Below are 22,277 nucleotides of genomic sequence, written 5' to 3'. Positions count from 1 at the left end.
CCATTATGTCAGCATCCTACAACCTCTGACCTGTCTGGAAGCGGATGTTATTGGTCCAAATGAGATTAGTATGGGCGCCTGTTTTTGTTGGGTGGCTGACCAAAGAAGAATGCTCTTTTTTAAGATGGCTCATCATGGCTGATGTTTGTCTTTAAGGAGGGTTCAGAGACAGCTGGAAACAGATGCTCGAGGAATGGCCTCATGCAGGCAGGTGTATTCCTTTGACGTATTTGTCTGAGATCTATGGATGTAACACTTGGAAGTCCTACTGATTCTTGAGACATGAGATAATGTTAAAGCAGCAACATTTTCACTTTAAAATTAATCAAGAGTTGATCATTAGAATGTTCTAATGTGTACACCAATGTATACAATTTCATGTGGTTTAAATCAAATTCATGACATTTCATTATCCCCTCACTACCACTTGTCCACAGATCACAACTCAATACTTCATACAGTTTAATATACACACATCAAAAGTTTGACGTTTGTAAAACTGTTTTGTTTTTTTCTTTTTTAAAGGATGCATTAAATTGACCAAAGGTGACAGAAAAGACTTGTTCATTGTTACAAAAAAATTCAAATAAAAAATCTGCTCTTTTGAACTTTTTATTCATCAAAAGGTCCTGAAAAAAGCACCATGTTTTGCAGCCTTGTCATCTAGCCTTGGTGAGCACAAAAGACTCAAGAGATTCAAAAACATAAGAAAAAAATATATAAAAATTCGACCCCAAACCTTTAAACGGCAGTGTACAGTATATATAAAACTATCTGTAGTAGCATAGAAAAACAAAGAGTTTCAAAACATTTGATACATGTGACACAATATATGGTTAAATGTGCCACATTGGTTAGCTTTTTCTTAAGGTTCTTTCACATACCTTGCAGCTAGGTTTGCATAGGGTTTCACCTTGCTGGTATGGGAGTTTCTATGTATTAAATTTCAGATTCTTTGCTGTGATTTGAAAAATAGGAAAAGAATTAGTCTGAATGTATGTGTATTTAAGGCAAGTCAAGTAAAGCCTATTTTGCTATTTCTTTGTCCCTCAATCCCTATTGCTATTTCTTATTGATGATTTAAACTAAAGCTTAACATTATTTTGCATATTTTCCCCTAAATTATAGTGCAAATAAATATATGGTTAACTTTCCCTTTTTTTATCCTCATCTGAAGCAGACATTCCCAGTACGGCTGACTGCACTTTTCAGAGCTCACTCACTTTGCATCGCATCACATTGGCTCTTGTTGATTTTGGGGGCCAGAGCTCTATTGGTGGTGGTGAAGTCAGGCTCAAAGATGGTTTACCCACTCTGGCCATGTCTTTTGTGTAGATGGATTACTGGAATCAAAGGTAATGGCAGCTTAACAACCACATCGATTTTTTCTACCCTGGACACTGACTGCAGCTCAATTCAAACTTGACACTGTGCCCACTTTTAAGTCAGGGTTGGGTGCATTGAGTTGCAAGGGTTCGGCAGAGCAAGGTCTGGGTCACGAGGTCTCTGTCATGAGTAGACTGATGTTAAACAACTTGTGTTGCTCTGAGTATATCGCTAAATGATGACTCAAGGCCAGAACAAAGAGAGCTATGAGTCTGTTCTTCCAATGACTATGGAAATACACTATCTTCCTCCACACTTGACACTGAAATTAAACTAGCAGACTAAACCATGTGGAAACATCCTGTTCTTTCTTTTATGGTCATTTTTTTGCCACTCCTGCCTGTGGAAAACACTGCATCACTTAAATGCAAATAAATCATGTTGTACGCACATGTCATTGTTTATGTCAGGAAAGCATGTGGCAACTTTTGACTTTGTTTGTCCTCCTGTTTGTTTAATTACAGTTTGTGGTTCCAAACAGTAAAATGAGCACTGATTTTAAATATTATGTAGTAGCACATGGAAAACATGCAAGAGACTATGACTGGCATGTGTGCTCTTGTGCTCATAAAATGCATCTCTCATCTTGTAGGTGTGAATGGAACACAATAAATAATAAATCTGACCTTGAGATCAGTTCTGTCTTGCATGCCAACATCTTGGCATGCTCCAGGGAAGATGGAACGGATGCGGTATGAACCACGAGCATTCTCTGTGAGTGCATGTCTGTGTTTGTTTGTGTGGTAACTGTTTACTCTGAGCTCTCAACAGAAAAGAGAGAAGAAAAAAAATCCTGATTTTGATTGAAGAATGAAAAAGGCAAAAGCTACTTTATGGTGTATTAAATCTAATATGAAAAAGATCACTGTGTTGCACTTTAAACTGTCACCTGCATTACACAAAACAACTTCATCTCATGTGAGTTTATTAGTTATATCTTTAGGTGAAAAAAAGAGTGTTTATATGTCTGGGGTTTGTGATGATGTTTAAGATTTGAGAAATACAGCATACACACAATCTCACATTGCTTTGCTTTTATTCATCATCTTATGAGACTGTAGTTTTAAACTGTGCCATATAAAGAACATTATCAACCAGTTTGTCTGTACTTTTGGTTTGTGGGTGTTGGTGTGCTGTGGTTTGACCAGCATCACATGTCATGTGCCTGGTGATTCATGGAAAAATTATATTTAAGAAAGCCATTAAGATAAAATTGTATTATGTGGATGTGTGTTAAAGTGATGATGCCTACTGTATTTCAGACCCTCATGGTAATGATACTTTAATGAATTGTGAAAAAAATTTCTATCTTTGCGCAATCATTGTTGCAACTGATATCTCACTCAATTCATGTGCATCAAAATACACCTATGCATGCAGTACCGTTCAAAAGTTTTTAAATGTTCTTAAAAGAAGTCTCTTGTGCTCACCAAGGTTGCATTTATTATTTGATCAAAAACACAGTAAACTGTGATGCAAAGCTGAATTTTCAGCATCATTCCTCCAGTCTTTCGTGTCACATGATCCTTTAGAAATCATTCTAATATGTTGATTTGCTGCTCAAAACACGTTGCTGTTATTATTATCATTATTATCAATACTGAAAACAGTTGTGCTGTTGTACTTTTGTAGAAACCGTGTTACATTTTTTTCAGGATCCTTGATTAATAGAACAGCATTTATTTGACACAGAAATGTTTTCTAGTAAAAGTCTTAATGATCTTTTCACTGATCAACATAATGCATCCTTGCTGAATAAAAGTATTTGATTCTTTTAAAGAATAAAGTGTATTTTTCAGCATTCATTTCTATTTCTAGTATCCAAAGAAATGTCATTGTCTTTCTATAAGGTTTACTTTCAGCATTTCTAGAAAGTGACATGTCCGTGATTATATGCAAATCCTAATGTTTGCTTTTGAAAGAGCTGGCTGTAAACATATCATTAAAATCAGCAATCAGTCATGGCACACTGACTGGGTGAGCAGGATTCAACAGTGACCTGGATAAACTCCAAAGTCATATCAGTTCTGGAGACACGTCTTCTTGGCAAACACCCACCTCTTTTACTGCCTCACATCTTTGTGATTGACAACCTTAAGTGGCCTTAAACTATATCTACAGGGTATGAATATTTCTGTTCCTGCTCTTGATTCTAGCATTGTAAAGACATGTACTTTGCCAAATAACTTCTATTTAACAGTGTAACTTTTTTGCCAACATGTCTAAGGTGTGAATAACTAATCTAGATTCTAAATAAAGAATTTCCTTATTTGTTTTTTTAGCATAAATAGTGAACATGACAATGCATTCAAGTCTAATTTTTAGACTCTACTGTCTACAAAGTTATTTTGCAAACACTCAAATAAGATGTGTTTGTTCAATCAGTGTGATATCTGGTTTATGCATTGGTTGCTGTAGCAATGATGTAGGCGTTAGCACAATGCCAAGTGACTTTCTTCGACAACAACATGAAAAGAGTACATGAAAAGAGCAGTAAAACTGCTTTTGCTTTCTGCTTTCGGAAATTTTGCCTCAGCAGTTCCTTAGGCGCATGGGAAAATGTGTCTTGTGAAGAAGAAATAAGATTTCATTGTATTCTGACAAGTAAAGAGTTTAAAGTTTCTTAACTTAGTTGCATCGCTGAACACATCCACTATCTGTTCACTTTATCTGTGTTGGTTGTAGTTTTGGCTGTCATCTAATCAATTTTTGTAGCCTGAACAGCACTTAAAAACATATAAAATTCTTTTTTTAATATTTACAAAGCTGATCCTGTTTTGCAATAGATGACAGCCAAAACTACAACCAACACAGATAAAGTGAACAGATAGTGGATGTGTTCAGCGATGCAACTAAGTTAAGCAACTTTAAACTCTTATTTCTAACTGCAGTACATCTTATTTGTGATCAGATTGTTTACATGCTGTTACCAACAGTACAGTGACCTTGTGACTTTCAGCGTTATGTGTGAACGGCATCTGAGGGGCCGTTTGCATGACGCCGTTTTCAACTAAAAAAGTAAAACGTTTTGGCCACTCGTTTACACGATTTTGGGGGCCTGAAAATGCAAACTTTTGAAAACAGGTATCAAGTTTTTGAAAACTATACCATTATTGTTCCCATGGAAACTACAAAAACGTGAATTTGTGAAAATGGTTAAAGGATTAGTTCACTTTTAAATAAACTTTTGCTGATAATTTACTCACCCCTATGTCATCCAAGATGTCCATGTCTTTCTTTCTTCAGTCGAAAAGAAATTAAGATTTTTGATGTAAATATTCTAGGATTTTTCATTCATTTCAATGGGCACCAAATGGTTGAAGGTCCAAATGGCAGTTTCAGTGCAGCTTCAAAGGGCTTTAAACGACACCAGACGATACCAGACGATGAATAAGGGTCTTATCTATCGAAACGATCGGTCATTTAAAAAAAAACAATTAAAAAGTCTAAGTTTTATAAGCACAAATGCTAGCTTTGCTCTTTTCTCCGATGCGCGTTTGTGACGTCACGTAATACGCAATTACGCTGAAAAGGTCACAGTTGACGTAGGCGTAGCAACCAGTTTCATTCGCTCAGGATTGTGCATAGGAAATCTATGAAAAGTCACAAATTTCTGTCCTGACAAAAATGTTCTTTTAGGCTTTCTAATATTAAAACACCCAGGATACGCACACCTTTCAAGCGTGAGTTTAAAATATTCTAACTGACCGCCAGAGTGAGTTTTTTTTTAAGGCGACCCTTATTTTAGAACGTTTGCCCTTATTGTTTCCATGGCGACGCGTGCGTGTCACGAGCGCTGAACGTAGCCACTATAACACTATGAGAGATGGATCATATTTAAAATATTCGCAAACTTGCTTACATGTCTTCAACTATATGATATTCCGATTCTCAAATATGAGTGTGTTTTGTCGTTTAAAACCTTTATAAATCATCTTTATCTTGATCTATAATGCGAGATGGGCACCGCCATCTTAGTTTGCACTGCAGTTCACAGAGTTCTGTCAGTCTGATTTACAGCAGGTGAATACATCAGTTTCTCCTGAAATATATGCAAGTGGCTGGTGAACTGGAAGAATAAGAGAGTAAACTTTATAGTTACTTAGACCCATTATGTGTGTCTGATATGAATAAATGTCGGCAAATTATATTTGAATTCACTGTTTATTGATGCTTCCACTGACGTCTGACATCAGTGTGTATTTTATAAACTCCAAATGTATTGTTTAATGGTGCTTATGCGTATTTAAATGTCTGAAACCTTAAAAGAAACATTATGTGGCTGAAAACACTGCATAGCTGTGATGACAAGAGAGCGCGTGTCCGTCTCGCAGCCAGAGCGCGAAAGCACAGTTTGAATCTAGCAGTTATGTGACGTCGCTGAACATTCTAAATCCCATATGTGGAACCGTACGCCCAGGGGCACAGAAATAAACATCCCATATGTGGGAACGTACCGCTCAAAGGGTTAAACAATAAACTGACATAAAGACATTTGAATATGTGTATACGATCCTCCTTCTGCACATTTGTAATGTAAACACTGACTCGATACTTCCGCCTACGTCAACCGTGACCTTTTCAACGTAATTGCGTATTACGTGACGTCACGAACGCGCATCGGAGAAAAGAGCAAGGCCAGCATTTGTGCTTATAAAACTTAAACTTTTTTTTTTTTTTTTATTGACCAATCGTTTCGCTAGATAAGACCCTTATTCATCGTCTGGTATCGTCTGGTGTCGTTTAAAGCCCTTTGAAGCTGCACTGAAGCTACCATTTGGACCTTCAACCGTTTGGTGCCCATTGAAATGAATGATATGGAGAAAAATCCTACAATGTTTACATCAAAAACCTTAATTTCTTTTCGACTGAAGAAAGAAAGACATGGACATCTTGGATGACATAGGGGTGAGTAAATTATCAGCAAAAGTTTATTTAAAAGTGGAGTAATCCTTTAAGGTCATGTGCATTACGTGTTCAGTCTATTTGCGCGTAATGTTTCTTTACAAAGTGAGATCGCCACCTACTGGCCTGGCATGCATAATACAGCATTTTTAGTCGTTTTCGCGGATCTGTGTGAACGGGGAATCATTTTGACAATGGTGTCGTCAGTACTCGATGTAAAGAAAAAACTATTTTAACGCTTTTTGTACATGGTTGTCATGTAAACGTACCCTGTTATCAGTTTGGTTTAGACAAAGATCTCTTGACTGTGTGACTGGCTCTATGTTTGCTCCTGAACTCTGTTTCTAGATCTAGTGTGTCAATGAGATTGCAATAATAATCAAATAGAATAATGTTTGCAATTCGTGATTGAAAAAAAAAAATAAAGATATGAATTCCTAAGACTCAAGGTCTACTTTCCTGCAGAGCTTTGCTCCAACCCTAATCAAACACACCTGAACAAGCTAATCAAGGGCTGTGTCCTAAATCGCCCCCTGTACCCTTAAATAGGGCACTATTTGAGGGGACAGCCATTTGTAGTGATGTCCGAAAACATAGTGGACGATATCAAGTACACTCATTCAATCCCACAATAACGAGTGTACAACTGATGTATGCTCAATGGATAGAGAATACCCATAATGCACTGTGAGAGTCGCACTCCGAATGAATTCCTGTGTCTCGCCAGATTGCGCCCGCAGCTGAATCTTCCATCCATTTTCCAAACCGCTGGTCCAATGTGGCTACGTGGTAATATCATACAGGTATAAATTCATTGTTAAGTGATTATTAAATTGTTTAATTAAGGTTTATACATAATTTCCAAGATAAATATTTTCATCTTACTACTGGAGCTGCCAGTTTGCTAAGTTTCAAATGATTATTTAACGGCAAGCACAAACTGTGCAAAAGCAGCAGCCCTTCCAGTACTCTCAGTATCCAAAATTCAAAACTCGTTTTCATTCACTCCTTCAAGTGGACTATATTAGTGCAGTATTGTACAGAATAATGAATGAGGGTATAGGAGGTGATTTCGAACACAGCAAAGGTCTTCAGGTTTACTAGAACGTTATAGGCAGGTGAGTTTGATCAAGGTTAGAGCTAAAGCTAAAAGGACAGCGGACCTCGAGGGACAGAGTTGAAAACGCCTGCTCTAAGAGATACGTTTCTCAGTTAAAGGGTTAGTTCACCCAAAAATGAAAATTCTGTCATTTATTACTTACCCTCATGCCGTTTCACACCCGTAAGACCTTCGTTAATCTTCAGAACACAAATTAAGATATTTTAGTTGAAATCCGATAGCTCCATGACGCCTTCATAGGGAGCAATGACACTTCCTCTATCAAGATCCATAAAGGTACTAAAAACATATGTAAATCGGTTCATGTGAGTACAGTGGTTCAATATTAATATTATAAAGCGACGAGAATATTTCTGGAGTGCCAAAAAAACAAAATAACGACTTATTTAGTGATGGCCGATTTCAAAACACTGCCTCATGAAGCATCGGAGCACAAATGAATCAGTGTGTCGAATCATGATTCAGATCGCGTGTCAAACTGCCAACGGCTGAAATCACGTGACTTTGGCGCTCCGAACAGCAGATTCGACACGCTGATTCATAACGCTCCGATGCTTCCAGAAGCAGTGTTTTGAAATCAGCCATCACTAAATAAGTCGTTATTTTGTTTTTTTTGGCGCTCCAAAAATATTCTCGTCACTTTATAATATTAATATTGAACCACTGTACTCACATGAACCGATTTAAATATGTTTTTAGTACCTTTATGGATCTTGAGAGAGGAAATGGCATTGCTCCCTATGGAGGCCTCACAGAGCCATCGGATTTCAACTAAAATATCTTAATTTGTGTTCTGAAGATTAACGAAGGTCTTACGGGTGTGGAGCGGCGTGAGGGTAAGTAATAAATGACAGAATTTTCATTTTTGGGTGAACTAACCCTTTAATGTTCATTCATGCGGCTACCTGACATGTGAGAGATCTGTTTGTGTGTGTATGAGTGAAATTGCACGTTTATGTATCGGATGGGGTCAGCAAAGTAGTATGAACAGTCGCAACATTAGCAAACACAGTTTCTCATTACTCACCCTGCTACCCTTTAAGGGCAAACATGGACACGGTCCTCTACAGTCCCGGCCCGCACATGGCTCCTGCAGCTTTGACCCCTGCACACAGACAAAGATACAGAGGGACAAGTTTAAATCCTGTGCTACTGTCAGAATCATACATCAATAAAAAACAGATGAAACGGCACACTCTCAAATGGCTGACAAGTAAGTTAAAGAGAATCATCAAGAGCATCAACATTCTTTTTTCAAAACTGCAGTGGAATTATATGAGCACCTATTACTTTTTAATAGGTGTTTGTGAATGTGGGTTAACACCAACAAGTTGTAGCATAGTTTGTGAACTGTCACTCTAGGATTGATCTGTTTGCTTCCCTGAAGGCTAGTGAAGATCACCTGGATAGCATAAAGTGGTATGTTATCCCACAGGGGAATAAAAGACAAAACCCTGCTCTAGATTTTAGTCTCTGGTACAGCATACCAAAACATCTACTTCACAAAAAATAAAAAAAGGAAAACAGGGACTAGAGGTCATTGCATTCATACTGGCCAAGACGATTAGTTACCCTATACATCCCAACCACTAAACCTAACCCTTCTTACTATAGAGCGCTCGCACACACACACAAACACACAAAGATACATATGAGCTCTATTGTCCCCTCATCCCATGCTGAGATCACATTCCTCAGCGTGCCTGTCCCACCCTTCCCAATCATTTATCTCTTTTCAATGGTGTTTTTTTTCTCTGAAACCCCCCATTATACATACACAGATTTTGAACAGACTCTTAACATTTCAATGTATGCTACTGTCCAAATGTTCATGGTCGGTACAATTTTTAATATTTTTGCAATTAAGTCTCTTACACTGACCAAGGCTGCATTTATTTGACTATAAATATGCAATGTTGTGAAATATTATTACAATTTAAAATAACTTTTCTATTTGAATATATATTTAAAATGTAATTTACTCCTGTATGTGATGGCAATGCTAAATTTTCAGCAAAAAACAGCTTTTGAGATAGAATTTTTTTTGTTTTAGATCAATTTAACGCATCCTTGCTAAATAAAAGTACTAATTTCTTTGAAAAAATTGTATTCATAATTTTCATTGGGCCATTACAGATGATCAGATATCATAGCACAAAACATTTATTCACGAGTTCACACTTGCAAATAATTTTAATAACAGAGTATGCATATTTGGCATGCTGTCCGGGGAATGTGGCTCGAACCGGAGTACTCCCCCTCCATTCCTGGCTAGGATAGGAATAATCGAGAGCGAGTTTGGGTGGAGGAGGGATGCTGAAAAATCTGTTGTAGAACCGAGGTGAGTCGGCTCTATATATATATTTATATATATGCCTTATCTCTCACTGATAGAGTAGACCAAACTTTGTTATTTAGTATTACATTAATATCACTATCCATTGTACTGGCTGCTTGTCTGTAGATATGGCTCGGGATTATGATTTTTGCTCATGATTTCATCTGCCACAAGAAGAAAGCATTATATGCACACATAAACATAAATGTCAAGCTCTACATAACAACACATCCTTTCTTAACCTGTAGGACAAGATCTGTGAAATCCAATCCCCTTCACTGAGCAGACATGTGAATAACGTGATCAATGAAAGCTGCATACATTTAAGGGTCTTTTAAGCGGCCTGCCCCTGCTGGAGTTCAAAGGTCACTGGATAGCATTTCGCTTTGATTAAAGGATGAAAAGGTGCAGACAAGAGGGGATGAGGGCCCCATGATGCTTTGGACAGTGGGTACTTGGCCAAAGGGTCAGGGGTGTTCAGACAGCCATCTAGAAAAAAACCTCAAAGGTCTTAAACTGATAACCAAGACCTTATTTACCAATCACAAAGGATATGTGTGTACAGCGTCTGTCTGAATGAGTGCAGCTGATGTAAGGCCCCCTGTGGAACCTGTCTCCACTCAGAACGTCACATGACTCCACAAAGCCTGCAACTTGTGACTGCATTTTTCTGTGACAGAAAGGTTTTGGCTCAGGCAAATAATGGATGAATATAAAGAGAGTGAAAGCAAGGGTAAGAGCAGGAAATATACAGGGATACAAGACAGGGAACCAGTTAAAAGTAGGTTAGAAAGATGGGACTGCCCTGGACAGGCCTCGGCTCACTTCTACTGATCTCTTGTTTACCACTAATTTGCTCTGACAGAAACAGGACAGAAAATCCACACAGAGGGATTCAGATAGAAGTAGAGACTGAAAGAGAGAGAAACAATTAGTTTAACATATTAACAACTAATTAATGAGACAATCTAAAAACTCTCCTCTAACTGAAGTATCATTATAAACTCTAAGTTTGGTACAGAACATTAAATGACACAAAAGCAGGCGATATGTGCAGATTTATGGGTCTTAAGTGGCACACTGGCACATATGGCACACAGTTAAGTGCCATATAATTATCCTATACCACTTGGGAGATTAGAGGGGACAGCAGGTGGCAACACAGAAAAGAGAGAAGGATAATCCAACACCCCTCTCTCTGTCCCTGTGGAAATCAGCCACCTTTGTCACCCTCTTTTCAGGTTGCTTAACCCACCTGGTGGAGAAGTGAAAACACAAGCCACATATGTGCTTTTACATCCCTCTCCTGTAAGTTAAGCAAACCTCCGTTACAAGGAGCAACAAGCTCCTCTCAATAGCACACCTTGACATTCCTCTGCAGCTTGTTCAGTGGAACTGAATCGAGCTATTTGGAGCAGGACAAAGAGTGCAACTTAAGGAGAAATCTTTGAGCACACATTTCCAGACACACACACATACACACACTCACCCTGCAGGCAAGAGGATAGGATCCATTTACACACTTTTCAAAAGAAACCAATGGGGGTCTTGAGTTCCTCCTTACTGTTTTCCTCCAAAGCAACCTTTGAAAGGAGTCTGACACACCTGATGTTTGATTGTGCTCATTATTTTGTGTTTGTGCATGCCTCCTTAACTTTAGCCAACTGTTTTATGCAAAGCATCGCTCATAAACTCCTTTCAGGTATTTGCATTTTGATTAGCAATAATTGGCTGCCAAAAATCAAATTTTCATTTGATTACATATTAAAATATTAAATAAACTGTTAATGTTTTATGCCTTCATTTGATTACCAAAGTAATACCACAGTTTGATAATAAATTTGTATTAACCCCTTCTCCATTTTGGCAAGTGTGGCATACAGTAAATGACATAAGTTATTCTGAATAGACACATAAAAAACATACAGTACAGTGCCCTCCACAAATATTGGCACCCTTAGTAAATATGACCAAAGGCAGCTGTGAAAATAAATTTGCATTGTTTATCCTTTTGATCTTTCATTCAAAAAATTCACAAAATCATAACCTTTCATCAAAGTAAAACAATTGACCCTTTGTCGGGAGTTTGATTGACAAGAGATCTAACCAATCAGAACGCTAATTAGTTAGAAGATTAATCTCGGTGGACTTAAACTTGAAAAATTGTGTGTATTGACGTCTTTCCGCATTTGAAAAAATTTACGAGCCTCTTGAGCTGGGATTTTGTTTAATATCATAAGTAACCTGCTTTGTCTTGTCTGTCGACGTGTTGTCCGTATCCTCTTTGCTCTGCGATGTATTTTTCACTGCGTGTGGCGTGACAGCGCCATGGCTTGTCGGACAAAGCAACAATAACTAAGGGGGGCGGGTCTTTGCGAAGGGTCAATTGAAAGTGTGTTCCAATACATTTTGGCCACAATTATTTGCACCCCTAGTAATTCTTAAGAGTAAAATATCCCTGAAGTATATTCCCATTCATATTAAAAAAATTTAGCACACCAGAGTGACTAATACAATGATTGGAAATTGTCCAGCAATGACTTCCTGTTCCACAGGAGTACAAATATGTGTAAACACAAAGGCCATATTCCCTTAATCATTCATCACAATGAGTAAAACCAAAAGATTATAGTTCTGATATGCAGCAAAAGACTGCTGAGCTTCATAAAATAGAAAGTGGCTGTAAGAAAAAAGCTAACGCATTGAAAATACCCATTTCCACCATCAGGCCAATAATTAAGAAGTTCCAATCAACTAAAGATGTTACAAATCTCCCTGGAAGAGGACGTGTGTCTCGGTGCACAGTGTACCGGTCATACGGTAGTATCGCGATACTAAAGCTTCAAAATACTGCCGATGCCATTGTATTTTTTAAACGGTAGTATCGTCAGTATCGTAAGGAATGTTGTATGTGCGTCAGGAACACTTCAATTTAACATGCCTGCAAAAACATTACAAGAGACTGCTGTTGCCTGTCTGCTGTGCCCTGTGTAGTAAATGCTCTGTAGAATTACATTAATTCTGGCATTACATGGCTTGCCCATCTAGACCACTTTGATCCCACTATACATTTATCCACCTTTTATCTGAAGTCTTTATAGAAAACAAAAAAGCATATTCTTGGGACCTTATGTGAATTCTTTTAACAAATTTGATTATGAAATAGAATAGCTCCTGGCACAACAGTTGCATTAGAGCTACAATTAGCATCAAGCTACATAACACAATTTAAAGGATTAATATTACACTTTTACTCAAAACTCACTTTAAACCACCACGAAGTGTTTGTAATAACTTCTGATTGCTATCTAATGTGGATTTTAGTCATATAATGCTGTTGAAATGTTATGCATAGCCTTTAATAAGCAGCTAATCGCTACACCTGCTTAGCATTTATAATGTAAACATCCTTTATTGATATGAAAATACCCCAAATCGCATGAAAATCACATACAAATCATATACTACTGTAACCGTGAGTTTATTAGCGTCTTGTTTCACATGTATAAATGTTTCTTTGGGTTTGTTTTTCACAGAGCTCAGAATGAGGAAATGTACAGAACATTGTAATCCAGAAGGGCATAAATTATGGATACGTAATATAATTGACAGCTCTAGACCGAATGAGCAGTCGCTGAGGTCATAACTCAAGCAAATCAGGAACAGGAGAGACAGACAGTGCTCTGTACACTGTTTCAGCTCTTCAGGTTGTATAATTCAGTGGGAAATGAATAGAAATTATATTCTGTACGATGAAATATTTTTGCAAATGTGAGAATGAATCAATATTTCTCCAAATAAGCACACTTTTGGACTAACGGCCCTAACGGACGCTGTTCAGTGCAGCTGTGTGAACACAAATAAACCGTAGCGGACACAACTTAATATCAGTGCGTGTTTTTATTCTATTCAAAATATCATAAATTACCGACTGATTATTTTGCACTCCTGACATAAATTAAGAAATTGCTGTCATGGATTAAAGTTTTATCATAAACAGTGGTCAAATATCTAAGCTGGATTCTTAAATATTTCTAATGATACTCAGTTTGTCCCAATCAAGTAAGAGTGTGATGATTTAACATGCAGTGAATGTTGAGCAACAATAATCTGGGGCCGTCGACGATGCAGAGCAGGTTCATAAAACCAGAGAAATATTAACACACGACAGAATTCCTGGAAAAAAAATAAATATAGGGGCCGATTATTGTAAATAAATAAATAAATAAATAGTATTTGTTGAAAAATTAAAACAAGTATTTCATATAGGGTCCTTTTTTTAAGCTTTTAATATTTTCTTGATTAGACATGCCTTTTGATTACTAACATTTAATATAACATTAAATCAGAGTCCAGAAAAATTTAAATGAAGAAAAAAAAAGGAATTTAAAAAAAGAAAAGAAAACTGATTTTGGAGAAAAAAAGTAAACATTATATAAGGCCCTATAAAAATCATCTTGACTGTAAATCTGGCTTGTGAAATTGGGACTGCTATGGCTGATGTTTGGTCATCCTTGGGTAACAACTTCACGCACAAAGACCACAAAAGGCTTAAGATTTACTGGCACATGCATACATGTACACTTGATAAACACAGAGGCCACACACACACTCTCGTTTCCTCACGCTTTAGAGATGTTTGCTCACATTCCCTCCATCGTCAGCTGTCATCAATCAATCCATCCATATCATAGCATGACAGAACAGAAAACAAGACCAAAAACACAATAGAAAAAGGGAAAGGACGTAAGTTCTGCTCTCCAGTGACTGATAAGCTCCTCTGACAGATGGCACAGCCCGAATAGAGCAAACAAAAAACACATGAAGCTGATGTACAAATGCTTTACCTGTCTGTCCTTACCTGCCTTTACAAAAATACACATTATTTTCATTTTGTTCCTGTTAAACTTCCAAATTCCAACACATTGAATGCTTTTTTCCCTCTAATAATATTCAAGATAAATCTTCAAAATATGTATAAATTTAATTAAGTCAATTTAGGGTGTGCACAAAAGTGATTTTTCCAGGGTTAATAGGAACCCACAGAAGTGGGTTTATCCAATCAGATTAGAACCAAAAGTATGTTTTATAATGAAGAACATTTAATTCTCCTAAATATTTTTCTTCTACATTGAAATATTCTTTTGATGTATATGAGTAATTTCTGTTTTAAATTCTAATCTTTATATATCATGTGCACTACATTTAAATGTTCAGTAAGATTTAAAGGTCCCGTTCTTCGTGATCCCATGTTTCAAACTTTAGTTAGTGTGTAATGTTGTTGTTAGAGTATAAATAAAATCTGTAAAATTTTAAAGCTCAAAGTTCAATGCCAAGCGAGATATTTTATTTAACAGAAGTCGCCTACATCGAACGGCCAGTTTGGACTACATCCCTCTACTTCCTTCTTTAATGACGTCACTAAAACAGTTTTTTGACTAACCTCCGCCCACAGGAATACACAAGAGTTGCGTTTGTAGAGTGTGTTTGTCGCCATGTCGTCGAAACGCTGTTATTTTCATCCCGCAGTCCAATCACCGGGTCTGATTCCGGCTCAAATTGATAGGGTAAAATTAAAGACATGTTTATAATAACACTGAGCGCGTGCATCTCCACGTTATGGTAAGAGGCGTGACCTTTCCGGGCAAGGTTTGCTAAACTGCTGTCGAATCACAACACAGGAACCGCTGGCACAATCAGAACTCGTTACGTATTTCTGAAGGAGGGACTTCATAGAACAAGGAAGTCATCAGCCCGTTTTTATGACAGTGGAAACAGCGGTATACAGATAAGTAAATTATGTGAAAAATACTGTGTTTTTTTACACGCAAAACATGAACACATATTATATTGCACACTATAAACACAATCAAAGCTTCAAAAAACCACGAAAAACGGGACCTTTAATAATAATAATAATAATAATTACTATTATTATTATACTATTTAGCAACGATGTGCAAAGTTGACAATAAAGACTAACATTGTTATAAAAAATACATATTTTTTTTAAATAAAAGCTGTACTTATGCTGTTCTTTCTATTCATCAAACCTGAAAGAAAAATGTATCACAGTTTCTACAAAAATATTAAACAGCATAACAGCTTCAACTTCAGTAATAATAAGAAATGTTTTTTGAGCACCAAATAACCATATTAGAATGATTTCTGAAGAATCATGTGACACATTTGAGTGGCTGCTGAAAATGTTGCTTTGCCATCACAGGAATAAATTATGTGAAAAATAAAATAAAATAAAATAAAATAAAATAAAATAAAATAAAATAAAATAAAATAAAATAAAATAAAATAAAATAAAATAAAATAAAATAAAATAAAATAAAATAAAATAAAATAAAATAAAATAAAATTATTTATGTGATAAACACAATGTTACAATTTGTTTGTTTATATATATATGATAAATATATTTACATATTTACATACATTATATTTATGTTGTAGCAGATGAGTTGCTTGTGAAAGAGTGTAAGCTGGAACTTTGTTTGGCATTGTGGTCCATTATGAAAAAAAAAAAAAATTGTGTACAAACATCTAATCAACATCTTGAAAAGACCAGATTCACATCAATAAAATATTAAACTGCAAATATCAACATCACAAATCCAGCTGCAGAATGTCGTCCTAATATCCCACAGGAAATATCTCGTTTACAAGTTTTGCAGTTACCCGGATGAACATGAAGACAGTGCACAGACATCCTTGCATGCATAAGCTTTTGAGTTCCTTTATTTTATCCTTCACCTTTTATCTTTGTTTCCACAGTTTTCAAACAGACCCCCTACATAACAGTTTCCAAACAGGCTGCGCTACTACACTCCTTTATTAGGGTCTGCTGGTCATATGTGCCTATTCTCACAGCTGTGTTTAAACTCACAGTACTTCACAGTTTACTTCAGGCCAAACAACTCCCTTTTCCTTTTCTATCAACTGCATATACATTTGGTTTTTATGGTCTCTTAAAAAGCCGGGCCCCCCACTGACACATCCTGACCTACACATGTTCGATGTCATCCAAGTAAAACAAAAATCTGAACTTACACAACATGCTTCAAACTGCAGAATGACCTGGAGGACAAAATACTTTAACTACACATAATTGCTTGTTTATGCTTGTCAATGGCTTCCTGACACCTGGAAATCACAAATCTCACTATATACAGTATATATTAGGGATGCACCGAAATGAAAATTCTTGGCCGAAACCGAAAACCGAAAAAGAGGAAACCAAGGCCGAAAACCGAAACACCGAAAGAAATTATGCCAATTATTAGTACCACTGCATTTATGGCTATGACTGTGTACTAACTTTACTAAAATCAAGGCATTGCAATTGCATAAATTAATATTAAAGTTTCAAAGAATAAATCAATTACAAATTATGCAAATATTTATTTAGCACATTGCAACAATGCACAGTAGCCTATAAAATAAAATTCAAACTACTCGTTCTTCTGCGCTGGGCGCTGCTCCGTCTCTGTCTCCACGCGGGTTCTCCGCATCCATCGCGGCACTTCGGTAAAGTTGGTTTTATATTCGCACATTCAGACTTCTGATAAATTCAGACTTTCCAATACATGTGCAATAAATTAATGTTTGCGAATTTTAAGTAGCGACTTGACAACCAACGATTGTCAACTTACAACATTTTTCACAGTCGATCAAAATAGGCAAGTATTGTTTTAATGGCATATTTACTTGTGAATGTCCACTGAATGTCCAATGTAGTGTGATTAACAAGGCTATTGAATACAGATGTCCGAATGTGCGAATATAAAACCAACTTTACCCAAGTCATCGCGGCCTGGATCATTTCTTGTGCGCGCTGCTTTATTTCCGCATCAAAGTAATGGTCTTTATAGCGCGGATCAAGTACAGTCGCGATGAAGTGCAGAGGATCCAAATAGATCTCAGTGAAACGTGTGCTGACAGACTCTAAGAGTGTACTTTTCATTGTTTTCACTCCGTGGTCCGTCTCAACCACTTTGCTTAGGAGACGCTTTAGTGCTGCGATTAAAGGAATAACGTCCGCTACAGATGCATCAGAGGTGCTGATCTCGCGATTTCTGTTTGCGTCATCACAACATTTCGGCCGTATTGTTTCTGTGATAAAATTTTCGGTGGCCGAATATTCGGTGCATCCCTAGTATATATATTTTAAGGCTTTTCTTATACACGATTAGTCAAACAATTATATTTAAATCTGCATAAAGGTAACACAAAAATACAACTAATATTTTACTTTTTAAATAACATATCTCATTTATGCTTTATGGTGGCAATGTGTAGTCAGTTTTGTTTTGGTTTTCTGTGTTTCATTCCTCTTTTACCTGCCTTACTTCAGTTAGTTTCCTTGGTTATTAATTTGCTCTACACCTGTTCTGTTTTAGTCAATCATCCTTTGTGTATTTATGCTGCCTTCACATGCTATAGGAAATTTGATAATTCCCACTTCTGAAGTCGTAATTACAAGCTTACTGCATTCAAAATTCAAAGTTTTTACCTATGAAACTCATATTTATGATAATTCCGAGAGCACGTGAAGGCAGCATAAGCCCTCAGTTTCATGTGTTTAATTGTCTGGTATTGTCGTAGTTTAATGTGGTTGTGTTTGTTTATTCCCTGTTGGATTTATTAAAGATGTTCATTACTTCTCTACAGCCACCTCATGTGACAGAGGTATTGAGATAAAGAATTTCTATCATGTGCAAATCAGCTAGTTGTTACTTTTCCTAAACGACTTTTAGGCATTGTCGTATAATTTAGGAATCCTTGTTTAATTCGAATTAATAATTTAAAAAATACAACTAAATAAATAGCTATAAATAACTTAAAGGATTAGACCACTTTTAAATAAACTTTTCCTGATAATTTACTCACTCCCATGTCATCCAAGATGTCCATGTCTTTCTTCCTTCAGTTGAAAAGAAATTAAAGTTTTTGATTAAAACATTCCAGGATTTTTCTCCTTATAGTGGACTTCAATGGGCACCAAACAGTTGAAGGTCAAAATTAGTTTCACTGCAGCTTCAAATTGTTCAACACGATCCCAGATGAGAAATAAGGGTCTTATCTACTGAAACCATCGCTCATTTTCTGAAAAAAATGAAAATTATTATTAAGTTTTAACTTTAAATGCTCATCTTGAACTAGCTATCTTCTTCTTCTCCTCTATTTGAATTCCAGCAGTGTAGACACTGCTAAGCGTAATACTGCCCTCCACAGGCCAAAGTTTGAACTAATTGTTATATACTATTGAACTAGCATATTGCATATAAAAATTAGTTCAAACTGTAACCTGTGGAGGGAAGTAATAAACTTTGCAGTGTCTACACTGCCGAAATTCTAATAGAGAAGAAGAAGAGAGCTAGTTCAAGATGAGCATTTATGGTTAAAACTTTTATAATTTTCAATTTTTTTCAGAAAATGAGTGATGGTTTCACTAGATAAGACCCTTATTTCTCATCTGGGATCGCGTAGAACACTTTGAAGCTGCACTGAAACTAATTTTGACCTTCAACTGTTTGGTGCCCATTGAAGTCTACTATAAGGAGAATAATCCTGGAATGTTTTCATCAAAAAATTTAATTTCTTTTCGACTGAAGAAAGAAAGACATGGACATCTTGGATGACATGGGGGTGAGTAAATTATCAGGAAAAGTTTATTTAAAAGTGGACTAATCCTTTAAAAGATATCACAAATAAACTACAAGTGCTACAAAAATTCTTAAAAATATATAGCAAAACTTAAAACAGCAGTACTTAAAACATCACATCTCCATGTTATTTTTTCACATACTGTTTATCATACATGTCACGTGTATCAATTAATTTTATCATTAACTTGTTGTGGATATTATATAGAGGCAGGTACATGACAAAACATGGCTCCCATTATTAGAGAGATTTACTATGTCATCAACTGAGTCTTTTTGGACATTTGAAACTGACAAAGCTGCCCACAGGCACATTACATCATACACGGAAGTCTGGGCATGCTCACTGAAGGCATGCAGGGTTTGGGAGAAGCTCTACACCCTACTCTGGCAAGCCCCAGCACCTGCCTACCTCAGGACACTGCTTCAACAGGTCTCTCAGAGCTTGTGTGTGAGGGTCTCAGGGGGCTTCTACAAAAGTTCAAACAGATATATGGCTCCTCTGATCCAACAGTAATAAATCAACAGTGGGTAAAGGTAGCTGAGCATGCATTCCGTCAGTAAAGAGAGAATTCTTCCCCGCTGATCCAAGAATAGATCCTTCTCACACCTTCGCACTGCTGCCAGAATGATGACTACATCAAGATCAGGCTGAGGTTTCTCCTCACTCACTGCTGACAGTGTAAGTTTAGCATGCATGAAGTTGTCTCATCATTCCTCACTGCCCCTAAAAAGCCTTCAAATCTCTAGACTCTTTCATAGCTAGACCAAGACACAACAAACTCAAGGTAAAATGTAGCCTATCATTATTGTGATCTATGTCTAAAAAGTTACTTTAATCAATGCAACTACTTGTATTTTTTTGAGTGCTTCTAGTGAGAGTCAATCCAGAGCACATATCAGAGAGCGGGTGCCACTGCTACCAGTGTGAACATTACCCACTTATGTGCAATCACACTGATGAAAGGTGAGGCATAGGCCTTGTTCCTCCGGACTGTAATTTCCAAAGCTATGTGCTAGGATGCTAATAATGGTGTTTGAAGTGGAAGCAGCAAGCAATAGAAACAGGAGGAGCCTTTTCCTTTCTCCATTCAGCAAAGAATTCCACATTAGGAGGGGGGGGGGGGATGTTTACTAAATTACAAAATAAATCCATATTGGGCCACAGAATGATATCACTTACAATGTTAAAACTGCTTGCTAATGCTAAAAGCTTAGATCCGCTAACACCATAGCACACATAGCACAAATCAGTAGTGAATAAAATAATCAGTTTTTGAATGAAATATACACTACCACTGAAACATTTAGGGTTGGTAAGATTTTTTAATGTTTTTGAAAGAAGTCTCTTATGCCACCAAGGCTACATTTAATAACTGTTTTCTATTTGAATATATCTAAAATGTATTTATTTAATTTATTCCTGTGATGGCATAGCTGAATTTTTCGCAAACATTACTCAAATGTGTCACGCGATTTTTCAGAAATCATTCTGATATGCTGATCTGGTGCTCATTATCAATGATGAAAATTTTTGTGGAAACTGTGATACATTTTTTCCAGGATTCACGATCAATAGAAAGTTCAAATTAACTTTTTTTTTGGTCCCACTTTATTTTAAGTGGCCTTAACTACTAAGTAATTACATCAAAAAATAAGTACAATGTACTTATTGGGTTCATATTGAATTGCAAAACACATTTGCTGTTATTGAGGTGGGGTACGGCTAAGGTTAGGGAAAGCTTTGGTGGTATGGGTAGGTTTAAGGGTAGGGATAATGGTTAAAGGATGGGTCAACAGTGTAATTCTAAATGTAATTACAGAAATTAATTACAGATATAATTACATGCAGGTGTTTTTAAAATGTAAGTACAATGTAAAACCATGTATGTACACAATAAGTGCATTGTATCAAATGATTAATTTAAATGTAAGTACATAGTAGTTAGGGCCACTTAAAATAAAGTGTAAAAGTCTAATGTCACTACTAATCAATTTAATGCACCCTTGCTGAATTCAAAGGTTGTTTTTTTTTTTATTATTATTGCTGACCCTAAACTAGATGGTAGTGTATTTGAATCAAATAATTAATGAGTACTCTTATTTAAAATAATAAAATTCGCCACCTTGGATTTATTGTTTCACTAAGCTCATCACAATGCATTTTGTAAAATACATGCAATACTGCCTCAGAACTGCATTTCAAATGCTGTCTCCATATACATCACAAGGTTTTGGAACAAAGCAAGTATGTCTGTTCTCCTCTTTCAGTGCATCTACACTCTGCCAGCTCTGCTATTTATAGAAAAAAAAGGATGTCTCACAATAGTGGGATCTTTTTTTTGGCAGCATTACCAGGAAGGATCACCTGAACGGTCAGGCTCAGAGTAAATGAATGAGGGAGAAATGCATGTCTAAGATGGCATGTCAGTGTGCGCATATACTCTATACTGTACTGATATGCAAGACCATGTGTGTGTTTGTGTGTGGTTCAGGTATACCCTATACGTTATAGGAACAAAATGTTCCCATAAGATGGTAATAATCCGAAATCCTTGTCTTTTTGGGGACAAACAGCTTATAAATATAAGTTAAGTTTTTTAGTAAAAATACATAAAGTTTTGGTTAGGGGATAGAATATACAGTTTGTACAGTGTAAAAATGTTAGTGTTAGGGTCCCTATATAACATGAAAACCCAATATGTGTGTGTGTGTGTGTTTTCTTGTATATATGGTTTATGAGGACACAAATGTGTATTATGACATGGATATTACAATGTAAACATGGTTTATGAGGACAGTTTCTGTGTCCTCGTAAACCAAATAGCTTAAAAAAACATACTAAACATTG

General features: G+C 36.5%; 1 protein-coding gene across 1 annotated transcript in view; it reads right to left on the bottom strand.

Moving 5' to 3' along the window:
* Positions 1-22,277, bottom strand: part of col4a6 (collagen, type IV, alpha 6) — a 101,770-nt gene that overhangs the window by 39,026 nt on the left and 40,467 nt on the right. The window contains exon 4 of the mRNA XM_048185613.1: positions 8,439-8,516. Coding sequence (XP_048041570.1) covers positions 8,439-8,516 — 78 coding nt within the window. The remainder of the gene's footprint in view (positions 1-8,438; positions 8,517-22,277) is intronic.

This window comes from Megalobrama amblycephala, linkage group LG3 (assembly GCF_018812025.1).
Source record: "Megalobrama amblycephala isolate DHTTF-2021 linkage group LG3, ASM1881202v1, whole genome shotgun sequence".
In the NCBI taxonomy this organism is placed as follows: Eukaryota; Metazoa; Chordata; class Actinopteri; order Cypriniformes; family Xenocyprididae; genus Megalobrama; species Megalobrama amblycephala.
Note: the sequence above shows the minus strand (reverse complement) of the source record. Positions and strands in the feature narration are given on the sequence as shown.